The sequence below is a fragment of the Solanum tuberosum genome, unplaced genomic scaffold (assembly GCF_000226075.1).
Source record: "Solanum tuberosum cultivar DM 1-3 516 R44 unplaced genomic scaffold, SolTub_3.0 scf00546, whole genome shotgun sequence".
Classification (NCBI taxonomy): Eukaryota; Viridiplantae; Streptophyta; class Magnoliopsida; order Solanales; family Solanaceae; genus Solanum; species Solanum tuberosum.
The window spans coordinates 110753-118976 of NW_006239469.1; the positions used below are offsets into that span (position 1 = coordinate 110753).

Below are 8224 nucleotides of genomic sequence, written 5' to 3' on the forward strand. Positions count from 1 at the left end.
CAAAAAAAAAAGAAGCAGAAGATTGTTTTTAAAAAATACTTCAAATTTTAAAAAATTCATATCTTGGTTTGAAATTTGGGCCCTAGTTCGGGTGTCTGATCTCAGATCAGCATCAGGTCCCAAGTCGGGGGTCTTGAATTAGACATTGGGGTTTGGTGTCGATGATGGGTTCGGGGTCATGAGTCGTGAGTCAGGTCCTGGGTTGAATGTCGAGATCAGATCTCAAATCGGTTGTTGGGGTCGGGTCCTAGTTTGAATATCGAGTCACGGGTCGAAAGTAAAGTCCAAGTCTCGGGTCAGATTTAAATCAGTCGTCGGGGTCATGACCTAGTTCGAGTTTCGTGGTTGGAAGCTAAATTGATTATCGTGGTTGGTTTTTGGCTTAAATATGATTTCCCAAAAATGTATTTTCTACCCTCCAGCAAAAAAATAAAAGATATAATTTTTTTAGAAAATGTTTTTCATTCACCAACCAAATACTAAAAATATTTTCTACTTACCAACTAAATATGAGAAAATAAGTAAGAAAATCACTTGGTTTCTATGAAAACATTTTCCTTCGTACCAAACACCCCTAGTTTCGGTATTTTTTGATAACTTATGTAATTAGTTTGTTTTATAATATAATTTTCAAACAATTCTGAAGATAGTGAACCCCGAATGAAATATTTTCAAGATTCAAACTCTTAGACAAACAAATTTGAAATTACCACGCACCTTCAATGGCCTCCAATCAAAACTGACTTATTACACATTTTATTTATTTTCTCAAGTGCATATTTAGATAAGTGATAACTTATCATAATTAAAATTTAAACATCTAAATTAAATTACTTTAACATGCCTCTTAAACGTCTAACCAAGGAGAATAAGAGAAGAGATGGCTTACGCAACTTAATTATTAATTTTGTAATCTATTTATCAAACAACTCGGAAGATAATCAATCTACTTGTTAAGAACGAAAAGAGGAGTCCATTCATTCAATATTACTACCTTTATTCACTCGCCAAATGAAAACAACAAGATCCAATTTCTTGGAAAATTAATGGCCGGACAATTAACTTAACAAAGGTTACAAATGAATTAGAATCACAACTACAATTGAAAAATAATCAATTTTTTAAAATTCTTTATTTTACCAGCAGCGCGTACTTAGTTCACTTTCCTGCAATCGACACGAATCTGGCCTTGATTTCCGGTCAATAGTTTGATATTGCCCATCTTAATCATAGACTTAGCAAAATCTTTCGAAAAAGTCCTTAGGTTCGTACTATAGGTTTTAACAAGCTCATCAGTCTCTCCTCCACTAAACAGTGCTTGATCAGAATGCAAAAGCCCTTTCTTGGAAACCAAGTTACTGAAATATTTGGAGTCGAAAAGAGCAGGTGTAGGATCAAGGGAAGCAAGATTGGAATCACCTCCACTACGCGGACAATTTGCTTGACGTTGACTTGCAAAGGTGGAGTCGATGTTGGTAATCTCATTGTAGATGCGATTCCTAAAGGTGGAACACTGAGCAAACCCTAGAGTGTGGGCACCGGAGAGAGCAACGAGGTCTTCCTCATCCAAACCTTGCTTCTTAAAGTTGTCGATAAGTGCAGGTAAGTCCATCAATGGAGTTGGAATGTCATTATTGGCAGTGGTTCTACTTGCTGTAGTCGAATCCCTTCTTCCTAGTTCCACTTCCCATGTTGGTCCATGTAACTGTCTCAATGTAACAAAATACTTATCAGTTCAATTATACACTAAATTAACTTTAGCTTATATATAATGTTAGGGAAAAAAGGAGTAATACGCACAGCAACAACGGAGTCACGAGCTGCAACAGCCAAGATGTCCGCACAAGATACAACTGGACCTCCACATACTCTATCAACCTCCGATTTAATTCTATCGATCACCTCACATCCTCTAGCAGAATTGTTATTAGGACGAGCAGTCTTTTCACAGTCAATAGTAGCCGTTTGATCAAGAAGAATGGAAGCGTCACAACCCGACATTTATTACCAGAAATACATTAGTAACGACAACTCAAGCAATTACCAAAGTACCAAAAATTTAACTAGGTAGGAGAGAAAGAAATTAAACTGACGTTAACGAAACAATCATGAAAATGTAATCGTAGCAAAGAGGCACCCATTCGCCTCTCTTGCCTGACTGCATCCTCAACAACCCGTCTAATGGTTGGCAAAGCTTGGGGACAAATATCATCGTAGAAATCATCTGACAAATCCGAAAAAGCGATACTTGCTAGACTAAACATGACTAACATATGAAGAAGCATGAAGCTATAACTTGAAGCCATTTTTTTGTATATAGAGTCTATGAAGTTGTACACTTGTTTGTTGTGTTTATGATTTTATGATTATGAGACTAAAATGAAGGCTGTATTTATAGATTAAAAAAAATATTACTGTTGACTACAGTAACACGACAATAGTTGTAGGTTTAGCAACTCTCACAAGAATGAGCCACACTTTTGACAATTTCTAGTTAAGAAAACAATTTTTAATTTTCTGGTACGTTGAATCAGTACATGCACGAAATGTTCAGACAAAGTAAATAGTACGTAATTGGTAATCAATTATTACAAATTTGAGTGGGTCGTCAGTCTTATAATTAAAAGACTATCAGTTTTGACTTGGCAAATAAACTCTCCACAGCCACCACCTGAGGTGAAAGCCTGACTGGATGAATTCTATCAAAATAAATGAATTACAATCAACTATAATATATTTTTTATATTAAATCTATCACCTTAAAAAATTAAAAATAATTCCTATTTAAAAATATTTGGTTATAATTTTATCAACCGATTAATTAATTACGAAAATAAAAATAACTCTTTTAATCTCTAAATTACCCTTTCGAGTAAATAAGAACTTAATACAATTTCAATACTAGCTATTTTCGATGGAGCGGTGAAATGCATAATGAATTTAATTAATTAGTACCAAAAACCTCCTCTTGGTGAAAAGTCAAGAGATTAAAAAAAGGAAAAAGGACAAATATACCCTCGAACCATCATAAATGGTATCTAAATATCCTCCGTTATACTTTTAGGACACTGATGCCCTTACCGTCTAATTTTTGGTATGTATATATCCTTTTAATTAACGAAGGGACACGTATCTCAATCATAAAAGCATATCCAAGATCTATTTAATTTTTACCCATAATTAAAAAAATCCATCCAAATTATAACCCGAAATCTTCATATGCCCATTTCAAAAATAAAAATAATTTCCATTCCTAAAAGAACTCAAATCTTGATACCACAAGCCACAACATACATCTCAAATGAAAAGCAACACACTGAAGCATATCAAAGAATCAAATCAGAAACAAAATTAACATTAATAAACTTTCAAATTCCAAAGGAAAAAAAATCAATCTTGGGGTAAGAACTCTCTCTACTTCAATCAATAAATTACAAGCCCTAATATGCTTAAAGAAGTAATGGAATACTTTGAAGACTAAATTGATGAAAATATCAAAATTTTATCAGAAAGGTCAAATCTAAAACCTATCACTACATTAGAAGACAAATTCCAAGATCGAAATGCTTCATAAAATATTAAATTGAGCACTTTGAGGTCTAGATTGATGAGCAGATTCAAATTTTATCGGAAATCTCAGTCAACTTGAACGCTTTAATCTTTGCCTAGGTCTATTTCCATGGCAGTTGAAGCAAGACACTTCACTCAACAACAACAGCAAATCATTTAAAATCAAGGAAATGGGTTTTCCTACAATACCCAGATGGGGTTCTTCTCTTTTACCGTTGCCGACAGCGGAATTTTTTTTTTGCCCTTTCTGTGCAATTTCGTTCAAATTTGATATAAGGTCTGATTTGGAAAATTGAATGGGTAACAGACGTGAAGATTATTGGGGTGTTTTTGGATTATAATTTGAGTGTGGGCTTCAAGTTATTTGGGTGGGTTTTGAATTTGTGGGGTGGGTATTTTAATTATGGGTAAAAATCAAATAAAATTCGGGTAGGTCTTTAAGATTGAGACACGTGTCCCTCCGTTAGTCAAAAGGATATATACATACCAAAAATTAGACAATAAGGGCATTAGTGTCCTAAAAGTATAACGGAGGGTATTTAGATACCATTTATGATAATTCAGGGTATATTTGTCCTTTTTCCCTTAGAAAAAATTAAAATTGATTTATTAATAATAGGGAAACGGTCAAATATACCTCCGAACTATAGTAAATGGTATGGAGATACCGTCATACTTTTTTGGGACATTGATGCCCATGCCGTCCAAAAACTAGAGCATATATACCCTTTATATTAACGGGCATATATACACGTGTCATTATCTTATCCATCGCCTGAATATTTATTGAATATCGGATTGATGGATAAGATTGCGCCACGTGTCCCTATTTAGTCTTCCATTAGAGTGAAGGACATATATGCTCTAGTTTTTGAACGGCAGGAGCATCAATGTCCAAAACTATGACTGAGAATATCTGCATAACATTTACGATAGTTCGGAGGTATATTTGTCTTTTTTCCCTTAATAATATTATGAGCAACTACCAACTCCAAATTTCGAGAAAAAGTCAAAATATAAAAAGATGAATAACAACTCAACGTGGACTATATCTAGAAAAAATTTCATATCACCGTTAACAACATGCAAATAATCAAGTTATATATAATGATGGTAACCATTGGATAACATTGATCATAATTGATGAAGGTCTTTATTAGTTCATTAAAGAATAGAGCGGATACTTTCCTTTGGTCTAGTTTATTATTGGCTCATTCATTAATTATTATTTATATGGTACGTGAATTCAATATTAATCAATTAATGGCCCATAGCCATAACGTGTCTCATCGAAAAATCTTTTAAACAAAATATTGATGAAGAGAAGATATGTGACAAATTAGATCAACAACTATGTTTGAATAATACGTTTTATGTCTCTTTTAATTTGTTTATACTCATTTTGTATACAATGAAATTTGTGTTAATTGAACTTGGTTAGAATGTAGCAAAATTATCTCCTTTCTTCAAAATTATAGTATATAGTTTCATTAGTACTTCTTTTATCCACTATATATACCAAAAATAGATATTTACTTTTACTTGTTCAATTTTAAAAAGTTTTAAAAAAAATTATCGCTAAATTTCTAATGTATTCTGCTTATTAACTACAATTATTTTTCAAGGCATTTCTCAAAGTATTTAACTTATGAGTATATTCAAAAAATGATATATTTGATTTGCTTCTTAAAGGGTATACCAAGTTGATTCGGACAAATAAAATAATGGAGAGAGGGAGTAGTTGTTATCTGAATTTTTAGGAGAATACAATCTAGCCTCCTTAATTAGAGTTGGTGTTGGGATATGATTCAGGTGCTACTTCTATATACGATTTGATATTGAAGGTCAAATTAGTCCACCAGGCCTATAATATTATCAATTTTCTTATTGCTCATTTTGTTGAAGAGAATACAATAAATATAATGAAAAAGAAGAAAATTTTATGGTAGAAGATAGCAATTAATTAATTAAGGTGTCGATTCTCCAATTGTTAAGTTGTCAAAGTTGAGACCAGCAAATAAATATATTAACCTGATTATTATTTCGTGATTGGAGTAAGAAAGGGAACTTATTGTTATAAAATAAAGACCGTGTTGTAAAATAAATAAAAACTAATGCAAGAATAAACTACACAATAAGAAGAGAGGGAAGAGAAAACTATTAATTTTTCACTTGCTTTTGTTATTTATGTTGTTATAAGAAGAGGGGTATATATAAATGTATATACTTGGACATCAAGTTTATTATACAGTTAGCTAATATAAAACACATAACATATTGTGTGTATTTTTATCGTCATATTTATCTTACAACATAAAATATATTTATGTGGACATTCATTTTACAACACGTTATCTCATTAATCAGATATTTTCTACAACGTAACACAAAGATAAATAATTAACACCCCCTCTTCTATTTATTCTCATGAAGATATATAACACTTTGATTAATTGGGGATATTTTAATAAAAAATGAATAAATATATTTTCTACAAAGAAAATTGCAGCAAGTTACTTCTCCCTTGATGAACAACAGTAAATTTAAAAGGATTTAACTTGTATATAATGTATATTGATTGTACAAATTTGTTATACTATTATAAGCCACTCTGAGAGTAGTTAAGGATAGCTGTAGACACATAAATTGTATTGGATCAAATTCATACAAAATTTGAATTAAATCCATGTTCATTTGGGCTGAATGATTAATTTGGACTTTACAAATAATTAAGTCCATCTTATTAAATTCAAATCCAAGGTCCATTTCACCTTGAAGCCCAAACTCATGCCACGTGTCACGATGACTAGGCGTCCAAGACCAACAAGGTGACGCCACGTGTCCAAATGAGGTGGTAGTCCCAGTCAAATGCAAGAACCAATCACAATCCGCCAAGTGTCAAAATGACATCCTTTGGCCAATCACAAGCAACCTTGTCCACCCCCTACAACTATAAATAGGGGATAGACATGACATTCAAGAGGAGGAAGAAAAACTCTTCAACAAGCATTCTGCAATTGGAGGAAGCTACACTATCGACTACATAGCTCTTCGAAGAAGTCATCAACGGAGTTCTTCCCGGAGATCGACAACATCTCAAGGAGGTCTACATCATCCAATATTTTCGAGAAATACGCTACTGAAGGCCCTCGAATCTTGGAGAATCTTAGGAGAGAGAATCAAGAGAACAACAGAATTGTACTCACAACGATTCATCAATAAAAATAACATTTTTCTTTTATTTATTTTGCTTGCAGTTGATTTTCAGCGCTTAAGAAAATTTGTTGCGAACAAATTTGGCACGCCCAGTGGGACCAATTCTGCTCTTCATCTCTTTCTCTTGCAAATCATAAACTACAAAGGCAACTACTGCAATGGCCTTCAGAAAGAGTAGTGATTTTTCATACAAGGACTCTACTGATGTCGTATCTGCTGATCTCAGTCATGTTGGCCCGATTACTCGGCGTAAGTTCAAGAACAATGGACTAGATGGATCTGAATACTTCACTTCTTTGGAGGCGATGAAAAATAACAACTCTCATACGATGGTCGTAAGTGCAACACCTCTGTGTTCTTTGGAGAAATTTCTCAAATTGGCTCCAACTTTGGCAAATCTGAAGATTCAATGGATTTTCCAACTTCAATGAATGTCAATGCTTTGATGGCTGACTCAACTGACATGGATGAGAAGTTTGCGATGATGGAGCAAACCATTGAGGCCTTGAAGAAATCCGTTGATGACAAAAATCTTCATATTGCTCAACTTATGAATAAGTTGGAGGCCTTCACACCTTGAGGGCGTTGAGGAATCTCTAGCAAAGTCAAAATTTCAAAAGGAGAAACAATCTGCTTCAGTTGCTGCACTATCTGTCCAACAGTTGCAAGACATGATAACAAACACTATCAGGGTTCAATATAGCGGAACACCACAAAGTTCCTTGTATTACTCTAAGCCATATACTAGACGGATTGATTGTCTATCAATGCCAACAAACTATCAACCACCAAAGCTACAACAATTTGATGGCAAGGGGAACCCGAGGTAACATATCGCTCACTTTGTTAAAACTTGTAGCAATGTTGGAACGCATGGTGACCTTTTGGTAAAACAGTTTGTTCGTTCGCTGAAAGGGAATGCATTCGACTGGTATATCGACCTGGAACACGAGTCCATTAATAGTTGGGAGCAGCTCGAGAAGGAATTCCTCAATCGTTTCTACAGCACCCGTCGAACTGTAAGCATGATAAAGTTGACCGGTACTAAGCAAAGAAACGATGAGCCTGTGGTGGATTACATCAATCGTTGGAGATCGTTGAGTCTGGACTGCAAAGATCATCTTTCTGAAATATCTGCTGTAGAAATGTGCATTCAGGGTATGCATTGGGGACTTCTATACATACTACAAGGAATCAAACCGCGAACTTTTGAGGAACTTGCTACACGAGCGCATGACATGGAGTTGAGCATCGCAAGTCATGGGAAGGCGTCTCATTTTGCTGATCTAACAAAGGAAAAAAAGGAGTTCAAGAAAGGTATGACCTCAAAGATCCAGACTAATGAATCTATGGCGGTGAAAGCAACTTCTGTATAGGTCACCACCAAGAGTAAACTAAAAGAGGATGAAGCCCCAAGTCAATATCCAAGGGAGGAGAG

General features: G+C 34.2%; 1 protein-coding gene across 1 annotated transcript; it reads right to left on the bottom strand.

Moving 5' to 3' along the window:
• Positions 1–995: 995 nt before the first annotated feature.
• LOC102592099 (peroxidase 2-like) lies at positions 996–2348 on the bottom strand. Its single transcript, XM_006365293.2, has 3 exons — positions 2094–2348; positions 1801–1995; positions 996–1705 (listed from the first exon to the last, which is right to left on the bottom strand). The coding sequence occupies exons 1-3, from the start codon at positions 2304–2306 to the stop codon at positions 1154–1156; spliced, it is 960 nt and encodes a 319-aa protein (XP_006365355.1). The 5' UTR covers positions 2307–2348; the 3' UTR covers positions 996–1153.
• Positions 2349–8224: the final 5876 nt, after the last annotated feature.

Excerpts from the sequence above, each read along its gene's own strand:
- LOC102592099 (XM_006365293.2), bottom strand. The coding sequence starts at position 2,306 with ATGGCTTCAAGTTATAGCTTCATGCTTCTTCATATGTTAGTCATGTTT. Across the intron at positions 1,996-2,093 it reads TTCATGATTGTTTCGTTAAC|GGTTGTGACGCTTCCATTCT; the intron begins GTCAGTTTAATT and ends TAATAAATGTCG. Across the intron at positions 1,706-1,800 it reads CTCGTGACTCCGTTGTTGCT|TTACATGGACCAACATGGGA; the intron begins GTGCGTATTACT and ends ACATTGAGACAG.